This window comes from Nerophis ophidion, linkage group LG26 (genome assembly GCF_033978795.1).
Source record: "Nerophis ophidion isolate RoL-2023_Sa linkage group LG26, RoL_Noph_v1.0, whole genome shotgun sequence".
In the NCBI taxonomy this organism is placed as follows: domain Eukaryota; kingdom Metazoa; phylum Chordata; class Actinopteri; order Syngnathiformes; family Syngnathidae; genus Nerophis; species Nerophis ophidion.
In genome coordinates, this window is record NC_084636.1 from 35,108,961 (window position 1) to 35,129,936 (window position 20,976).

General features: G+C 36.5%; 2 protein-coding genes across 6 annotated transcripts in view; one reads left to right on the plus strand and one right to left on the minus strand.

Annotated features, from left to right (window-relative positions):
• The window catches only part of dtymk (deoxythymidylate kinase (thymidylate kinase)), a 47,100-nt gene extending 37,581 nt beyond the window's left edge, over nucleotides 1-9,519 (plus strand). For all 4 annotated transcript variants that reach the window (XM_061888361.1, XM_061888362.1, XM_061888360.1 and 1 more), the window contains exon 6: nucleotides 8,906-9,519. In XM_061888361.1, coding sequence (XP_061744345.1) covers nucleotides 8,906-9,074 — 169 coding nt within the window. In that variant the 3' untranslated portion in view covers nucleotides 9,075-9,519. The remainder of the gene's footprint in view (nucleotides 1-8,905) is intronic.
• The window catches only part of atg4b (autophagy related 4B, cysteine peptidase), a 62,116-nt gene that overhangs the window by 2,259 nt on the left and 38,881 nt on the right, over nucleotides 1-20,976 (minus strand). For both annotated transcript variants that reach the window (XM_061888357.1, XM_061888356.1), the window contains exons 7-12: nucleotides 14,559-14,638; nucleotides 14,298-14,494; nucleotides 11,028-11,106; nucleotides 10,811-10,956; nucleotides 10,652-10,708; nucleotides 10,472-10,565 (exon numbers count right to left, since the gene is read on the minus strand). In XM_061888357.1, the coding sequence (XP_061744341.1) occupies nucleotides 10,472-10,565; nucleotides 10,652-10,708; nucleotides 10,811-10,956; nucleotides 11,028-11,106; nucleotides 14,298-14,494; nucleotides 14,559-14,638 (653 nt within the window). The remainder of the gene's footprint in view (nucleotides 1-10,471; nucleotides 10,566-10,651; nucleotides 10,709-10,810; nucleotides 10,957-11,027; nucleotides 11,107-14,297; nucleotides 14,495-14,558; nucleotides 14,639-20,976) is intronic.

Genomic DNA, 20,976 nt, shown 5'->3' on the forward strand with positions numbered 1-20,976 from the left:
TTATGTTTGGCCCCAGACACATGACAGTTATGGTTGGCCCCAGACACATGACAGTTATGGTTGGCCCCAGACACATGACAGTTATGGTTGGCCCCAGACACATGACAGTTATGTTTGGCCCCAGACACATGACAGTTATGTTTGGCCCCAGACACATGACAGTTATGTTTGGCCCCCGACACATGACAGTTATGTTTGGCCCCCGACACATGACAGTTGTGTTTGGCCCCAGACACATGACAGTTGTGTTTGGCCCCCGACACATGACAGTTATGTTTGGCCCCAGACACATGACAGTTATGGTTGGCCCCAGACACATGACAGTTATGGTTGGCCCCAGACACATGACAGTTATGGTTGGCCCCAGACACATGACAGTTATGGTTGGCCCCAGACACATGACAGTTATGTTTGGCCCCAGACACATGACAGTTATGTTTGGCCCCAGACACATGACAGTTATGTTTGGCCCCAGACACATGACAGTTATGTTTGGCCCCAGACACATGACAGTTATGGTTGGCCCCAGACACATGACAGTTATGTTTGGCCCCAGACACATGACAGTTATGTTTGGCCCCAGACACATGACAGTTATGTTTGGCCCCAGACACATGACAGTTATGTTTGGCCCCAGACACATGACAGTTATGTTTGGCCCCAGACACATGACAGTTATGTTTGGCCCCAGACACATGACAGTTATGTTTGGCCCCAGACACATGACACTTATGTTTGGCCCCAGACACATGACAGTTATGTTTGGCCCCAGACACATGACAGTTATGTTTGGCCCCAGACACATGACAGTTATGTTTGGCCCCAGACACATGACAGTTATGTTTGGCCCCAGACACATGACAGTTATGTTTGGCCCCAGACACATGACAGTTATGTTTGGCCCCAGACACATGACACTTATGTTTGGCCCCAGACACATGACACTTATGTTTGGCCCCAGACACATGACAGTTATGTTTGGCCCCAGACACATGACAGTTATGTTTGGCCCCAGACACATGACAGTTATGTTTGGCCCCAGACACATGACAGTTATGTTTGGCCCCAGACACATGACAGTTATGTTTGGCCCCAGACACATGACAGTTATGTTTGGCCCCAGACACATGACAGTTATGTTTGGCCCCAGACACATGACAGTTATGTTTGGCCCCAGACACATGACAGTTATGTTTGGCCCCAGACACATGACAGTTATGTTTGGCCCCAGACACATGACAGTTATGGTTGGCCCCAGACACATGACAGTTATGTTTGGCCCCAGACACATGACAGTTATGTTTGGCCCCAGACACATGACAGTTATGTTTGGCCCCAGACACATGACAGTTATGTTTGGCCCCAGACACATGACAGTTATGTTTGGCCCCAGACACATGACAGTTATGTTTGGCCCCAGACACATGACAGTTATGTTTGGCCCCAGACACATGACAGTTATGTTTGGCCCCAGACACATGACAGTTTTGTTTGGCCCCAGACACATGACAGTTATGTTTGGCCCCAGACACATGACAGTTATGTTTGGCCCCAGACACATGACAGTTATGTTTGGCCCCAGACACATGACAGTTATGTTTGGCCCCAGACACATGACACTTATGTTTGGCTCCTGAGGGCCCCTTTTAACAGTGAATACTTTTATCACACCATTTTTTTAATGCATTTTGTTACTTTTTTTTTTTTTTTTTAACTTAAACGTAAAAAAAACCTGGTAAGTTGTAATAACTTCACCTCAAGATGTAGTGTATATTACTGTAAATGGAAATTAAAAAACACTACCAATTTACAGTAACATTTTGGCACACATGTAGATTTTGGGGTGTATTACTGTAAATGCCAAAACGCCACAGTTTATTAGAGTAAAAAAGTAGTTTTTTTCATTTAGAGAAAAATGCTTTAAAAAACAGTACATTTCACAATTTGACCATGAAATCTATTGCTACTTTTACATTGCACAATTTGATGGATAACCTGTTATTATTTGTATTTATTTATATTTAAAAAATGGTTTGATCATATGTTTTGGCATAATTACACAATATTTAAGTGAACATAATTTGTGATTACATGGAATAAATATATTGTTTAATCTCCCAAAGTAGAAAGAAAGAATACATTTAGTAAGACAAGTAACAATACTTTACTGATACATATTATTTACACACTTTCTTGGGCCGCGTCTAACAGTGAATACTATTACTACACCGTTTTTTGTTTTTTTTTGCATTTTATTACTTTTTTTTTTAAAACTAAAATGTAAAAAAAAAAAAAAACATAAGTTGCAATAACTTCACCTCAAAATGTAGTTTATACTACTGTAAATTAAAAAACAGTACTGCTGTTTTTATGGTTAAAAAACAAAAATTCTGCTCAGTTGCCATAATTTTTTTATTAGTTTTTTTTATAATGTAAATTAAAAAACCTGCCGATTTACAGTAAATTTTGGCACGTGTATATTTTTGGGTGTATTACTGTAAATGGCAAAACAGCACCAGTAAAAAAAGTAAAAACCTTTTTTTATTTAGAGAAAAATGCTGTAAAAACCAGTGTAAATTTCACAATTTGACCATTAAATCTATTGCTACTTTTACAATGCATAATTAGTAGTAGTATTTTTTTCTATTTAAAAAATTGTTTGAATGTTTGATAATTACAAATTTTTAAATGAACATAATTTGTGATTACATGGAGTACTTTTTTCTCTCTCCCAAAGTAGAAAGAAAGAATACATTTAGTATTGTTACTGATACATATTATTTCCACACTTTCTTGGGCCGCTTCTAACAGTGAATACTATTATTACACCATTTTTTATGCATTTTATGACATTTTTTTTAAACTAAAATGTAAAAAAAGACCCTGGTTAGTTGCAATAACTTCACCTCAAAATGTAGTGTATATTACTGTAAATGGAAAAACAGTACTGCTTTTTTACTGTAAAAAAAGTCTGCTTAAAAGCCAAAATTTTTATGTAAAATTTCCATAGTTTTTTTTACTGTATAAAAAAAAAACTACCAATTTACAGTAAAATTTTGGCACACGTGTAGATTTTTGGGTGTATTACTGTAAATGCCAAAACAACGCCACAGTTTATTACAGTAAAAAAGTATTTTATTTCATTTAGAAAAAAATGCTGTAAAAAACAGTACATTTCACAATTTGACCATGAAATCTATTGCTATTTTTACATTGCACAATTTGATGGATAACCTATTATTATTTGTATTTATTTATATTTAAAAAATGGTTTGATCATATGTTTTTGCATAATTAGTAATATTTAAGTGAACATAATTTGTGATTACATGGATTAAATATATTTTTTAATCTCCCAAAATAGAAAGAAAGAATACATTTAGTAAGACAAGTTACAATACTTTACTGATACATATTATTTACACACTTTCTTGGGCCGCTTCTAACAGTGAATACTATTATTACACCGTTTTTTTTTTTTTTTTTGCATTTTATTACTTTTTTTTTTTTTAAACTAAAATGTAAAAAAAAAAAAAAAACATAAGTTGCAATAACTTCACCTCAAAATGTAATGTATATTACTGTAAATGAAAAAACAGTACTGCTGTTTTTATGGTTAAAAAACAAAAAGTCTGCTCAGTTGCCAGAATTTTTTTATTAGTTTTTTTTATAATGTAAATTAAAAAACCTGCCGATTTACAGTAAATTTTGGCACATGTGTAGATTTTTGGGTGTATTACTGTAAATGCCAAAACAGCACCAGTAAAAAAAGTAAAAACCTTTTTTTATTTAGAGAAAAATGCTGTAAAAACCAGAGTAAATTTCACAATTTGACCATTAAATCTATTGCTACCTTTACAATGCATAATTAGTAGTAGTATTTTTTTCTATTTAAAAAATTGTTTGAATGTTTGATAATTACTAATTTTTAAATGAACATAATTTGTAATTACATGGAGTACTTTTTTTTCTCTCCCAAAGTAGAAAGAAAGAATACATTTAGTATTGATACTGATACATATTATTTACACACTTTCTTGGGCCGCTTCTAACAGTGAATACTATTATTACGCGTTTTTGGTTTTTTTTGCATTTTATTACTTTTTTTTAAAAACTAAAATGTAAAAAAAAAAAAAAACATAAGTTGCAATAACTTCACCTCAAAATGTAATGTATATTACTTTAAATGATAAAACAGTACTGCTGTTTTTATGGTAAAAGGAAAAAAAAGAAAAGTCTGCTCAGTTGCCAGAATTTTACTGTAAAATTTACGTTAGTTTTTTTTTAATGTAAATTTAAAAACCTGCCAATTTAAAGTAAAATGTTGGCACATGTGTAGATTTTTGGGTGTATTATTACAGGGCAAAACAGCACCAGTAAAAAAAGTTTAAAAAAAATTTCATTTAGAGAAAAATGCTGTAAAAACCAGAGTAAATTTCACAATTTGACCATGAAATCTATTGCTACTTTTACATTACACAATTATTAGTAGTATTTTTTTCTATTTAAAAAATGGTTTGAATGTTGATCATATATTTTTGCATTGTTAGTAATATTTAAATGAACATAATTTGTGATTACATGGAATACTTTTTTTTCTCTCCCAAAGTAGAAAGAAAGAATACATTTAGTAATACAAGTTACAATACTTTACTGATACATATTATTTACACACTTTCTTGGGCCGCTTCGAACAGTGAATACTATTATTACACCATTTTTTCATGCATTTTATGACATTTATTTTAAACTAAAATGTAAAAAAAGACCCTGGTTAGTTGCAATAACTTCACCTCAAAATGTAGTGTATATTACTGTAAATGAAAAAACAGTACTGCTGTTTTTATGGTTAAAAAAACAAAAAGTCTGCTCAGTTGCCAGAATTTTTTTATTAGTTTTTTTTTATAATGTAAATTAAAAAACCTGCCGATTTACAGTACATTTTGGCACATGTGTAGATTTTTGGGTGTATTACTGTAAATGCCAAAACAGCACCAGTAAAAAAAGTAAAAACCTTTTTTTATTTAGAGAAAAATTTGACCATTAAATCTATTGCTACTTTTACAATGCATAATAAGTAGTAGTATTTTTTTCTATTTAAAAAATTGTTTGAATGTTTGATAATTACAAATTTTTAAATCAACATAACTTGTGATTACATGGAGTACTTTTTTTTTCTCCCAAAATAGAAAGAAAGAATACATTTAGTAATACAAGTTACAATACTTTACTGATACATATTATTTACACACTTTCTTGGGCCGCGTCTAACAGTGAATACTACTATTACACGTTTTGTTTTTTTTTTGCATTTGATTAAATTTTTTTTTTAACTAAAATGTAATAAAATACGCTTCTAAGTTGCAATAACTTCACCTCAAAATTTAAAGTATATTACTTTAAATGATAAAACAGTACTGCTGTTTTTATGGTTAAAAAAAAGAAAAGTCTGCTCAGTTGCCAGAATTTTACTGTAAAATTTACATTAGTTTTTTTTTTTAATGTAAATTTAAAAACCTGCCAATTTAAAGTAAAATGTTGGCACACGTGTAGATGTTTGGGTGTATTATTACAGTAAATGGCAAAACAGCACCAGTAAAAAAAGTTTAAAAAAAATTTAATTTAGAGAAAAATGCTGTAAAAACCAGAGTAAATTTCACAATTTGACCATGAAATCTATTGCTACTTTTACAATGCACAATTAGTAGTATTTTTTTCCATTTAAAAAAATGTTTGAATGTTTGATAATTACTAATTTTTAAATGAACATAATTTGTGATTACATGGAGTACTTTTTTTTCTCTCCCAAAATAGAAATAAAGAATACATTTAGTAAGACAAGTAACAATACTTTACTGATACATATTATTTACACACTTTCTTGGGCCGCTTCTAACAGTGAATACTATTATTACACCATTTTTCATGCATTTTATGACATTTTTTTTTAAACTAAAATGTAAAAAAAGACCCTGGTTAGTTGCAATAACTTCACCTCAAAATGTAGTGTATATTACTGTAAATGGAAAAACAGTACTGCTTTTTTATGGTAAAAAAAAAAAGTCTGCTCAAATGCCAGAATTTAATGTAAAATTTACATAGTTTTTTTTACTGTAAAAAAAACAAAACACTGCCAATTTACAGTAAAATTTTGGCACACGAGTATATTTTTGGGGTGTATTACTGTAAATGCCAAAACAACGCCACAGTTTATTACAGTAAAAAAGTATTTTTTTTCATTTAGAGAAAAATGCTGTAAAAAACAGTACATTTCACAATTTGACCATGAGATCTATTGCTATTTTTACATTGCACAATTGGATGGATAACCTATTATTATTTGTATTTATTTATATTTAAAAAATGGTTTGATCATATGTTTTTGCATAATTACACAATATTTAAGTGAACATAATTTATGATTACATGGAGTAGTTTTGTTTTTTCTCCCAAAGTAGAAAGAAAGAATACATTTAGTAATACAAGTTACAATACTTTACTGATACATATTACTTCCACGTTTTCTTGGGCCGCTTCTAACAGTGAATACTATTATTACACGTTTTTTTTTGTTTTTTTTGCATTTTATTACTTTTTTTTTTTTAACTAAAATGTGATAAAATACGCTGGTAAGTTGCAATAACTTCACCTCAAAATGTAATGTATATTACTTTAAATGATAAAACAGTACTGCTGTTTTTATGTAAAAAGGAAAAAAAAGAAAAGTCTGCTCAGTTGCCAGAATTTTACTGTAAAATTTACGTTAGTTTTTTTTTAATGTAAATTTAAAAACCTGCCAATTTAAAGTAAAATGTTGGCACACGTGTAGATATTTGGGTGTATTATTACAGGGCAAAACAGCACCAGTAAAAAAAGTTTAAAAAAAATTTCATTTAGAGAAAAATGCTGTAAAAACCAGAGTAAATTTCACAATTTGACCATGAAATCTATTGCTACTTTTACATTGCACAATTATTAGTAGTATTTTTTTCCATTTAAAAAATGGTTTGAATGTTGATCATATATTTTTGCAAAATTAGTAATATTTAAATTAACATAATTTGTGATTACATGGAGTACTTTTTTTTTTCTCCCAAAGTAGAAAGAAAGAATACATTTAGTAATACAAGTTACAATACTTTACTGATACATATTATTTACACACTTTCTTGGGCCGCTTCTAACAGTGAATACTATTATTACACCATTTTTCATGCATTTTATGACATTTTTTTAAAAGTAAAATGTAAAAAAAGACCCTGGTTAGTTGCAATAACTTTACCTCAAAATGTAGTGTATATTACTGTAAATGGAAAAACAGTACTGCTTTATGGTAAAAAAAAAAAAAAGTCTGCTCAAATGCCAGAATTTAATGTAAAATTTACATATTTTTTTTACTGTAAAAAAAACAACTACCAATTTACAGTAAAATTTTGGCACACGTGTAGATTTTGGGGTGTATTACTGTAAATGCCAAAACAGCACCACAGTTTATTACGGTAAAAAAAGGTAAATTTTTTTTCATTTAGAGAAAAATGCTGTAAAAAGCAGTACATTTCACAATTTGACCATGAAATCTATTGCTATTTTTACATTGCACAATTGTTGGTAGTAGTATTTTTTTCTATTTAAAAAATGGTTTGAATGTTGATCATCAATTTTTGCATAATTAGTAATATTTAAGTTAACATAATTTGTGATTACATGGAATAATATATTTTTTTCTCCCAAAATAGAAAGAAAGAATACATTTAGTAAGACAAGTAACAATACTTTACTGATACATATTATTTACACACTTTCTAACAGTGAATACTATTATTACACCATTTTTTCATGCATGAAATTAGATTTTTTTTTTAAACTAAAATGTAAAAAAAAACATAAGTTGCAATAACTTCTGTAACTTCAGGAGGGAGAGGAAGAAATAGTTTTTTTTAATATACTAAATACTGGTATCATATGTGTAAATACAGTATCTTCTGTCAGAGTTGTAAAATAAATGGTCGATACAGATATACATCCCGTGTTTTTCGGACTATAAGTCGCAGTTTTTTTCATAGTTTGGCCGGGGGGTGCGACATATACTCCGGAGCGACTTATGTGTGAAATTATTAACACATTACCGTAAAATATCAAATATTATTATTTATCTCATTCGCGGAAGAGACGAAGAAAATGTCAGCAATCGTCACACAAACGTCAACCAATAAGGAATTGGGGGGATGGGTCATGGCAGAAGTGCATTGTGGGTCATGGAATGCTAACTGCTATATGCTACTGCCCTAGCTATTAAAATGGGTCCTTTCATTGTTGGCGGTAACTTATAAAAACTGAGAAGGGCTGAACAAAAATGGCACCGTGAAGGAAATCATGTACTGCAGATTACAAGCTGGACGTCGTGAAATAGAGGAAGTGGCGCATACCTCTGAAGTTGGCAGAGTTGTTTAGAAGCGACATCGAGGATGAAGATTTCATGGGATTTATGGATTAGGAGTGACAGATAGTTTGGTAAAGGTATAGCATGTTCTATATGTTATAGTTATTTGAATGACTCTTACCATAATATGTTAGGTTAACATAGCAGTTGCTTATTTATGCCTCATATAACATACACTTATTCAGCCTGTTGTTCACTATTCTTTATTTATTTTAAATTGCCTTTCAAATGTCTATTCTTGGTGTTGGATTTTATCAAATAAATTTCCCCCCAAAATGCGACTTATACTCCAGTGCGACTTATATATGTTTTTTTTTCCCTTCTTTATTATGCGTTTTCGGCAGGTGCGACTTATACTCCGAAATATACGCTGCATAAACATGCTAAATATCGGCGCCGATAATTGTCAATCACGGTTTTTCCCTGCATTGCTTGTGCTTTGAGGATTTGTTTGTTTTGTGCCAGGTTGTGTGTTAGGCCACAGGTGTCAAAGTCAAGGCCCGGGGGCCAGAGGTGGCCCACCCCATCATTTGATCTGGCCCACAAATACCAGGGAATGTTATTTGTCAATAAAGTACTTCATATTTTCTCACTAAATGTCATTATTTGTTTTCATTTTGACAGAAAAAATTAATTTACTGCTTGAAATAGCATACCTTTCAAACTTGAATAGTATCCAATATTGCAACAAATATTACAGTATATTATCATACTTTCCAAACATATTTTTGTCTCAACAAAAATACTTAACTTTACAGCAAACTATCCATCAAATGAACAAAAACGACAATACATTTTACTGTGTTCTTTACAGCATATTACTGAGAATTGAAAAAAAAAAAATGTTGTAAAATTCTGTTGACTGAGCTGCCATATCTTTACTGTAAAATCTTGTTTTTAACGGGTTATTACTGTAAATGGAAAGACGCTACATTTGTTTTTACGGTGGTAAAACTGGCAGGTAAGTTGCCATAATAAAAAAAGAACTTGTACTGTTTTTCCATGAACAAAATATCATGTTGTAAAAACCAATCTCAATTCAACACAAACAAATTCTGGCGACTAAGCTGAGAGCTTTTTCTGTAAACCCCGTCCCAAAAAAACAGTGGTACTGTTTTCTAATTTACCATAAAATAAAAATAAAAAACACTATGTTTTACAGTAAAAAATTGGTAAATATAAAAATTTTACTGTAAAATGGACAGTCTACTTTAAACGTCCATCCATTCTCTATCGCTTATTCCCTTTATGGTCGCTGGTGCTTATCTCAGCTACAATTGGGCGGAAGGCGAGGTACACCCTGGATAAGTCGCCACCTCATCGCAGGGCGGACACAGATAGACAGACAACATTCACACACACTAGGGACCATTTAGTGTTGCCAATCAACCTATCCCCAGGTCAGGGTTTCCCACACATTTATTTGTGGCGGCCCGTCACGAAAGAATTACGGCCGCCACAAATAAAAATAAAAATGTTTTTTTTTCTCGGCTTTTGACTCGCTCGACCGCTCATAAAAGCAATGGGACTCTGTCTGTGAATGGATCTTGTAGTTACATATTATATAAATATGTAAATATTATATAAATATGTATATAATCATGTACATAAAGTGTTGTAATTATATTCTAATTCCGCGGTCTTCTTGGTAATCGCCGCCGCCCCACCACACCACCACAAATATATGCCTGACCTGTGGGAAACACTGCAGGTGCATGTCTCGAAGCCGGAGTACCCGGAGGGAACCCACGCATTCACGGGGAGAACATGCAAACTCCACACAGAAACATCCCGAGCCCGGGATTGAACCCAAGACTACCCAGGACCTTCTTATTGGGAGGCAGACGTACTAACCCCTCTCTCACCGTGCTGCCCCGACTTTAAACAATTAATATAATTAATAATGAAATCCATCCATTATTCACTGTTACAAGCGGCCCTCTTATGGCAGCCATAACTGTGATGTGGCCCTCCATGAAAACCACTTTGACATCCCTAACTTAGAGCTCCTTTTGTACTTGAAACGCTTACCTGGAGTCAGGTTGAGAGTTTCCACACTGACCATGTGTGACGGCTGACAGTCCACCAGCTCAAACATAGGTAAGCCACCACGGTTGCACGACAGCTACAACAAACAAACACACACACACACACACACACAGTGTTACACTGGGACACAGGCAGCGACACAGTGGTGCAGTGTTGACATACCCTCCTGATGCGCATGCACCAGTCGTCAAAGTCGTCCTCCGTCCTGCAAAAGAAACCCTGCGGGAAGGCGAGAACTCTTGTTACAGCACTCCGGCGTACGACGTGGCAGGAGCGCCCCCTGCTGGGAGGCCTGTAAAGTTTCCAAAGTGGCGGTCTCACCGCGGCGATGGACGGGTCCAGTTCACAGATGTGCATGCGGCAGGGCGGGTGCTGGCAGTGGTACGTGTCGTCGGGCACCTGGCCGTCGTCGCAGGGCTCCACCGACGGCTGCGTGGTGTGCGGGTCCAGATAGATGAGCTCCTCCCCTGGAGGGAAAAAGCGTTGAGGAGGACGGCGGAATGGACGGGAAACAGGCGGGGGAGGGGGGGCCACGTACCCACGTAGCCGATGAAGAAGTGAGCGCTGTTTGGTTTGCCACCGATGACGCCCAGCGACTGAGGCAGCATGAAGCATTGCTGGGAGAGAAGAGCACTTTATTTTTAGCTTTCAGTCGTGGCAAATGTTATCAAGTAAAGACAAAAAGTACTGGGACACCCTTAATTAATCAGTCAGGAATTAAAGAAGACAACCGAATTATCATTCTCAATCTTTCTGTCATGTAAGACAGTGTTTTTCAACCACTGTGCTCGGCACACTAGTGTGCTTCGAGATTAAGTAATTTCACCTACTGGGGGTAAAAATATTTTTTGCAAACAAGTAATTATAATCTACAAATAATCAGAGGTGGGTAGAGTAGCCAGAAATTGTACTCAAGTAAGAGTACTGTTACTTTAGAGATGTATTACTCAAGTAAAAGTAAATATTTACTTGAGTTAGGGCTGGGCGATATATAGAAATAAACCATATATCGCAGGTTTGTCTCTGTGCAATATAGAAAATGACTATATTGTAATATTCAATTATATGTCCTCACACAGTTGCTTTGAGCTGCGGGCATTACACCACAGGCGTTTCTCACTCCTTCTCGTCTCTCCTCACAGAGACGTAAAACAAGCCCGCCTTCTTACATACGTCACATACTTTCGCGCGTCGTACGCTCTCGCCGAGCAGAGAGGTAGCAGCATGGCTAACGTTAGCTGAGGCGGAGCTTGTGACAATACAAGAGAGAGAAGGTGCGAAACTGATCACAAATGGAGGAAGAACAATAAATGCCCAAAATAAAGAGCTGAGGATACATCATCTGGCGGGGGTTTGGCTTCAAGTGGGAAGATATTCAGCAGACAACAGCAATATGTAAAAGTATGCAGCAGAAGTGTTACTACAAAAAGGTAGCAACACTATTAATTTGTTATTTCATTTAAAAAGTCCCCCGTGAGAGAATGAAGAGTATTTAATAAATACAGTTTTGGTCAATTGACTTAGTTGTGATTTCCCTCTGTACATGAAAGTTTACAAGTAGCATATATTAATGCAATATGAAGAAGAATGTTTGAATGTAGACACATAGAATCATCATACTGCTGTGATTATATGCATCAAGTGTTCATTCAAGGCTAAGGCAAAAATATCGTAATATACTGTATATCGTATATCGCAATATGGCATAAAAAATATTGCGATATTAATAAAAGCCAACATCGCCCAGCCCTAACTTGAGTAAAAGTAAAAAGGTATGTTGTGAAAAAACTACTCAAGTACTGAGTAACTGATGAGTAACCTGTTGGTTTAATGATGACGGCAACAAGTAATGCCCAACCTCATAAGAATAGCAATGAACAATTTCAGAGCTAGGAATATCTCTTAAGCAACTAAAACAATCTATTTTTGGTTTTATAGTATATTGAAATAAAATTTGAAAATTAATTTTACCTTTGCAACCTCATTATACTATTGGCTAAGTTTTATCTTCATAAATGTAAGTTTCTCAATACCCGACCTGTTTTTTGTGCCTTTAAAAAAGATTTAGAACTCTACATTAAAACACTCTAACTCTAACAACCAAAAAGCTGTGAAAAGGATGATGCTGTGTTCCAAATTTAAGTTATTTACTGAGATTGAGTGAGCCTATGGCTTTGCACTTAGTTTATTTTATATAAATATGTATTTTTTTTGCACTCTATTTTGGTTACTTTGAAATTACAACCCCCTGGCGCTGTTTTGTACAGTTTTTATACTTTGATTATTATTTTCAACTGTTTGTGAATACAAATCGATAAAAATCAGTAGCGAGTAGCGAGCTGAATGTAGATAAATGGAGCGGAGTAAAAGTAGCGTTTGTTCTCCATAAATATACTCAAGTAAAAGTACGTTGCATTAAAACTACTCTTTGAAGTACAATTTATCCCAAAAGTTACTCAAGTAGATGTAACGGAGTAAATGTAGCACGTTACTACCCACCTCAGCAAATAATGTGCCGTTGTTGAGTGTCTGTGCTGTCTAGAGCTTGGCAGCGTGACAATGTTATACTCTTCCATATCAGTAGGTAGCTAACTGCTTTGTAGATGTCGGAACATGGTTTGTCGTGATCACAATATGAAGATGACATCGTGCAGGTGAAAAGGTATCTAATGTTAAAACCAAAAAATAAACAAAAGGTGAGTGCCCCTAAGAAAAGGCATTGAAGCTTGGGGAACGAAACTAAAACTGAACCTGCTACAAAGTAAACAAAAACAGAATGCTGGACGACAGCAAAGACTTACTGTGGAGCAAAGATGGCGTCTACAATGTACATCCGAACTGACATGACAACAATGTCCCCCACAAAGGATAAAAAAAACTGAAATATTCTTGATTGCTAAAACAAAGTAGATGCGGGAAATATCGCTCAAAGGAAGACATGAAACTGCTACAGGAAAGTACCAACAAAACTGGAGAAGTCAACAAAATTGGAGCACAATACAAGAAGTAAAACATTGCAAAGTCTCAAGCAAGCAATGGTTCCTTCACCCCTGCGGTGAGATAGCGACTTGTCCGGGGTGTACGCCGCCTTCCGGCCGAATTCAGCTCAGATGGGTTACGGCGCCCCCTGAGGTACCGAAGGGGACAAGCGGTAGAGAATGGATGGATGGAGGGTTCTTCCAGCCAGTGCCATTGTTTTTGTTCATGCCCTTATTTAGATAATTAAAGATGGCAGTCACGCTTCCATCAGTCTCCCCCAGGGCAGCTGTAGCTATGAAAGTAGCTTACCACCACCAGGTGTGAATGAATGATGGATTCTCACTTTTCTGTGAAGCGCTTTGCGTGTCTAAAAAAGTGCTATATAAATCTAATCCATTAGATCAGCAGCCTTACCACGTTATACTCCTCCACATCAGTAGGTGGCAGCCGGTAGCTAATTGCTTTGTAGATGTGGGGAAACAGCGGGAGGCAGTGTGCAGGTAAAAAGGTGTCTAGTGCTTAAACCAAAAATAAACAAAAGCTGAGTGCCCCTAAGAAAAGGCATTGAAGCTTAAGGAAGGCTGTGCAGAACAAAACTAAAACTGAACTGGCTTACAGAGTAAACAAAAGCATGAAACTGCTACAGGAAAACACCCAAAAAAGTGAAAAATCCACCAAAATAGAGAAAAATGTAAAACTCTGTGTCTGGCTGATTCTTTCCTCTTGTCTTGTGCAATAGATAGTTTGGTGTTTGAACCTGACAATAAAACCTTCCCCAGGCCTACTCATATTCATCCATATTTTCTCCACTTCCTGTGCGTGTCATCACCTTGAGTGTTTCGATGTAGGCCTCGTTGATGTCGCTCAGTCCCAGCCTGAGCGGGATGAGCAGGACGAGCGGCCTCCAAAGCGCCGTCTCCTCCTCCACTAGAGCGCAGGCGCCCTCCATGCAGCCGTTGAGCCCGCCGGTGGCCCCCGAGTCGCCACATGCTCCCACGGCGTCCAGCCAGGGCATGCACAGGCGCTCTGTCGCGGGCAACAAAACCGTGGTCACTTTCTGCATCTTGGCGCTCTTTGCGAAGTGACTCACTGATCTCCTCGATGACCACCGTGTTGTCCATGGCCACGTGCACCACCAGTCTGCTCCAGGTATCGAACACGGCCAGCTTCCTGGAAGTAAAAGGGCTTTTAACGCCGGCTCGGGCATGAATATTGCAGCAGGATATCCATTTCTATTTCTTCTTCTCGACTGCCTTGTTTGTAAAACACCATTTAGACGCATCAAGTTGTGTTAAGACGAAGAAAAAGGTAACGGGCTCACATTTAAAAGAGTTAAAACTCCAGCATCCCCATGAGCTAACCTAACTTGTAGGCAAAGTTAAACATTTTACACTTTTATTAACAGGGCTTCACTTCTTTTTACACTTAAAGCCATGTTAAAATATGACCTACAACTACTCTCAAAATGTACATGATTTTCAATTAACGCCTTTAAATGACGATCCCCTCTGACTAAAGTGAAGTGAATTATATTTATATAGCGCATTTCTCTAGTGACACAAAGCGCTTTTACATAGTGAAACCCAATATCGAAGTAACATTTAAACCCGTGTGGGTGGCACTGGGAGCAGGTGGGTAAAGTGTCTTGCCTAAGGACACAACGGCAGTGACTAGGACGGCGGAAGTGGGAATCGAACCTGGAACCCTCAAGTTGCTGGCACGGCCACTCTACCAACCGAGCTATACCCCCCGATATTGTATTTATTTATATTCCCTTGGCTGACAAGAGGCTGGCAGCTAATAGTGTATGGCCATACACAGTGTGGAGCCGCTCTCCTAAGTTAATAATAAGAATCACCTGTGTGACCAGCAGCTAATAGTGGATTGCCATACACAGTGTTAACCTGCTGTCTTAAGGTCATGATAATAATCACCTGTGTGACAGCAAAAAAACTGCATTTCTTCGTATCCAAAGTATCATTACTATGTAGCCTTATCACTGGAGGAAGCTGCTTAGCATGAGCAATCCAGGAGCAGAACTAATAGCTAAGATAAATGCTAAATTAGCTTTAATTAACATCATTAACATCATCATTAATTAACATTTTGAATTTTCCTGAGGGAACTCTCCTGAAGGAATCAATAAAGTACTATCTATCAGTGCATAAGTACTTAGTAAACTTTAAGAATAAAGTAAGTATAGTAAATGGCAGGAAGTAGATTAATAAGAGTCATAGAGAGGATAACATGACAACTGTTGGTGTGTCAGCATTGTCAAAATCAGGGAGAATGGGTCATCCGTATTTTGGTGGTGTCGATACCAAGGCTAGCATCCGTATATGATCGATACTAGAGTGATATATATATATAATTTTTTTTTTAGGTTTTTTTTGTTATTGTTTTTTGGACAAACTCAGGGAATAATTCCCTGGACACAGGAGGACTTTAAGTGCAAACATCAAATGATTTGATGGATGGATGGATAGATAAGATAGTACTTTATTGATTCCTTTAGGAGAAGTTCCCTCAGTAGAATTAAAATTCCAGCAGCAGTGTACAGAATTGAGATGGAATTTAAAAAGTAAAAAGTAAATAATGGGGGTATAATTGGAAACAAAATAGCTAAATATTTCAATAAGAATACAAATAAAAAGCAACAATGGGAATAAAAATATAACTGTAAATAAGACTATAACAAGAGAAACTAGGCAATAGTGAGCATGTTATAAAAAAGTATTGCACTGTTATTGTTTTGCATCCCCTGTCATCCTAGTACCCCCCCCCCCCCCCCCTCCCCAGATAGGAGTTGTACAGTCTAATGGCGTGTTTGTACTTTTATTTTGATGGATTGTACATACCCCGTTTCCAAATGAGTTGGGAAAATGTGTTAGATGTAAATATAAACAGAATACAATAATTTGTAAATCCTTTTCAACCCATATTCAGTTGAATATGCTACAAAGACAACATATTTGATGTTCAAACTGATTAACTTTTTTTTTTTGCAAATAATAATCAACTTTAGTATTTGATGCCAACAATACGTGACAAAGAAGTTGGGAAAGGTGGCAATAAATACTGATAAAGTTGAGGAATGTTCATCAAACACTTATTTGGAACATCCCACAGGTGTGCAGGCTAATTGGGAACAGGTGGGTGTCATGATTGGGTGTAAAAGCAGCTTCCCAAAAAAAGCTCAGTCTTTCACAAGAAAGGATGGGGCGAGGTACACCTCTTTGTCCACAACTGCGTGAGCAAATAGTCAAACAGTTTAAGAACAACGTTTCTCAAAGTGCAATTGCAAGAAATTTAGGAATTTCAACATCTACGCTCCATAATATCATCAAAAGGTTCAGAGAATCTGGAGAAATCACTCCACGTAAGCAGCATGGCCGGAAACCAACACTGAATGACCGTGACCTTCGATCCCTCAGACGGCACTGTGTCAAAAACCGACATTAATCTCTAAAGGATATCACCACATGGGCCCAGGAACACTTCAGAAAACCATTGTCACTACAGTTGGTCGCTACATCTCTAAGTGCAAGTTAAAGCTCTACTATGCAAAGCAAAAGCCATTTATCAACAACATCCAGAAACGCCGCCGGCTTCTCTGGGCCCGAGATTATCTAAGATGGACTGATGCAAAGTGGAAAAGTGTTCTGTGGTCTGACAAGTCCACATTTCAAATTGTTTTTGGAAATATTCGACATTATGTCATTCGGACCAAAGGGGAAGCGAACCATCCAGAATGTTATCGACGCAAAGTTGAAAAGCCAGCATCTGTGATGGTATGGAGGTGCATTAGTGCCCAAGGCATGGGTAACTTACTCATCTGTGAAGGCACCATTAATGCTGAAAGGTACATACAGGTTTTGGAACAACATCTGCTGCCATCTAAGCGCCGTCTTTTTCATGGACGCCCCTGCTTATTTCAGCAAGACAATGCCAAGCCACATTCAGCACGTGTTACAACAGCGTTTTTTTAAAAGAAGAGTGCGGTTATTTTCCTGGCCCGCCTGCAGTCCAGACCTGTCTCCCATCGAAAATGTGTGGCGCATTATGAAGCGTAAAATAAAAGAGCGGAGACCCTGGACTGTTGAAGGACTGAAGCTCTACATAAAAAAAGAATGGGAAAGAATTCCACTTTCAAAGCTTCAACGATTAGTTTCCTCAGTTCCCAAACGTTTATTGAGTGTTGTTAAAAGAAAAGGATGTAACACAGTGGTGAACATGCCCTTTCCCAACTACTTTGGCATGTGTTGCAGCCATGAAATTCTAAGTTAAATAAAGTTTATGAGTTTGAACATCAAATATCTTGTCTTTGTCGTGCATTCAATTGAATATGGGTTGTCAAGGATTTGCAAATCATTGTATTCCGTTTTTATTTACATCTAACACAATTTCCCAACTCATATGGAAACGGGGGTTGTAGTTTTTACATTTCTTTAGTTAGATAGTACTTTATTGATTCCTTCAAGAAAATTAAAAAAAAAAGTTTTTCCTGAAATGGTTGACTTTTATAACTATCGACTTTGTTTCTCTCAAAAAATAATATATCTTAAAAGAGAATTGGGAACTATATTCAATATTGTGTATATATTGGTACGCTGTCAATAGCACTCAGTAACAATAAAAGTTACAGTATATACATGTGATCGGTATTGGTATCACCCATCTCCCTCATGGAAGGTCAGTATTAACCGTACACTTAAAAGGGGAACTGCACTTTTTGGGGGAATTGAACTTAACATTCACAACCTTTGAGTGAGACAAGATATGTTTATATTTTTTAATGAATTCTAACTCATAAATAACCGCATGCAAAAGTCAACTCGCAATAGGATTTTGATCTATTCTGCCTATAAAGCGCTCTAAAAAAACATTCAGAGACACTGCAAATATATATCTGCAGAAACATTCATTAAAACAGGGTTTTTCAACCACTGTGTATGTATGTACTAGTGTACGTAATTTCATCTATTTGGGTTAAAAGTATTTTTTGCAAACCAGTAATAATCTGCAAATGTGTGCAAAGGTGTCGGTGCTGTCTAGAGTTCGGCAGAGTAACCATGTTGTACTCTTCCATATCAGTAGGTGGCAGCAAGTAGCTAATTGCTTTGTCGATGTCGGGAATATGGTTTGTCGTGAATAGAAAATGTGGGAGGCAATGTGCAGGTAAAAAGGTATCTAATGCTTAAACCAAAAAATGGATAAAAGTTGAGTGCCGCTAAGAAAAGGCATTGAAACAGGGAAAGCAAAACAAAACTAAACTGGTTGCAAAGTGAACAAAAACAGAATGCTGGACGACAGCAAAGACTTACAGCGTGTGGAGCAGACGGCGTCCACAAAGTACATCCGAACATGACATGACAATCAACAATGTCTCCGCAAAGAAGGATAGCGACAACTTAAATAGCCTTAATTGCTGAAACAAAGTAGGTGCGGGGAATAGCGCTCAAGGAAGGCATGAAACTTTGACAGGAAATTACCAACAAAACAGGAAAAGCTAGCAAAATAGGAGCGCAAGACAAGAGGTAAAACACTACACACAGGAAGACACTAATAAAGTCCAAATAAAACAGGGTGTGGTGTGACAGTACTTTGAGACAAGAGCTATAGTCATGCATGGTTGGTTATGGTTTGAATTCAAATCCAAGAAAGACTTTTTACTGTCAATATCGGCTGCTGAGTTTCATTTGTTTATGTTTTCTGCTGGTGGTGTGCCTCGGGATTTTTTCAATGAAAAAAAAATGGGCCTTGGCTCAGAAAAGGTTGAAAAACACTGCACTACAACGTGTAATATGTACACATTTTGCTCATTTTAAGCATATGGCGTAGGACTGGGCAATATATGGAATATACTCGATATATCGCGGGTTTGTCTCTGTGCGATATAGAAAATGACTAAATGGTAAATGGGTTGTACTTGTATAGCGCTTTTCTACCTTTAAGGTACTCAAAGTGCTTTGACACTACTTCCACATTCACCCATTCACACACTGATGGAGGGAGCTGCCATGCAAGGCGCTAACCAGCGCCCATCAGGAGCAAGGGTGAAGTGTCTTGCTCAGGACACAACGGACGTGACGAGGTTGGTACTAGGTGGGGATTGAACCAGGGACCCTTGGGTTGCGCACGGCCACTCCCCCAACCGCGCCACGCCGTGGTGATATTGGAGTATACCTTCTCACGCAGTTGCTTTTAGCTGTGGGCATTACACTTCAGTCTTTCTTGTTACTCCTTCTCACAGGAGACATAAAACAAGCGCACCTTCTTACATACGTCGCATACTGTCGCGCGTGCAACGTCATACGCCCTTGCTGAGCAGACAGGTAGCAGCGTGGTAAAGTTAGCTGTGATGCTAGCGGAGAGGTGCGAGTGGTTATACGAGAGAAAGAAGGTGCGAATCTGGTAACAAATAAAGGAAGAATTATTTCCCAAGAAAAACAGCAGGGGGTACATCGTCTGGCGGTGGTTTGGCTTCAAGCGGGAAGATGTTGAACAGACAACAGTAATATGTCAAGTATGCGGCAAAAAAATAGCATTACTGCTAAATTTTAGCATCATTTGAAAAGTCACCCGCGAGAGAATAAGGAGTGCTTGAACCGCCGCATGTCAACAACTCTGACCGGTGCCACACCCACAAAATGCCAAAGCAACTATTTCCCCATCAACAGGAGACAACATCCGCAGGAACCTACCACATAGCGAAGGACGAACACTATTTGATTTCCTATTATGCAGCTCATTTTTATTTTACACTTATTGAAATATCTTGTGTGACATCATGCACAAAAGTGCACTTTATTTGTTTTAAACTATTGTAGTGGCGTTCTGGACAAAAAGTGCACTTAAATTGAGTGTTGTTTGGATATGTCATCTTAGTGACATCATGCATAAAAGTGCACTAATAGCTTGTTTTAAAATGTCTCTGACAATCTTGCACTTTCTGTTTTGGAAATGACATGAATGTTTGTGCAACTGCTTAATAACTGTTTAGTCAATACACTTTTAGTTGTGGTTTCCCTCTCTACATGAAAGTTTAAAAGTAGCATATATTAATACAGTATGAAGAAGAATGTTTTAATGTAGACACATAGAATCATCATACTGCTGTGATTATATGCATCAAGTGTTCATTCAAGGCTAAGGCAAAATATCCAGATATATATGGTGTATCCTGACATGGCCTCAAAATATCGAGATATTAATAAAAGATCATATCACCCAGCCCTAATATGGCGGTACATCCATTTCACGGGCGCATCACAACGTTCACTATTTCCTTAAACAACATCAACACTACTAATCCTGGCAGACTTCACGAGAGACAACAAAGACTACTTTGGAACAAATGATGATCCAGAACCTTATATTTTTGAGCCTGAAAATAGGGAAGATGATCCACATGTTTGTAAGCTTTATAATAAACAGATCCAGCAAGTAGCAGTTTTGCTAAATGCTAAACAAGATACACAAACTATGAACATAATAAAACCAATCAC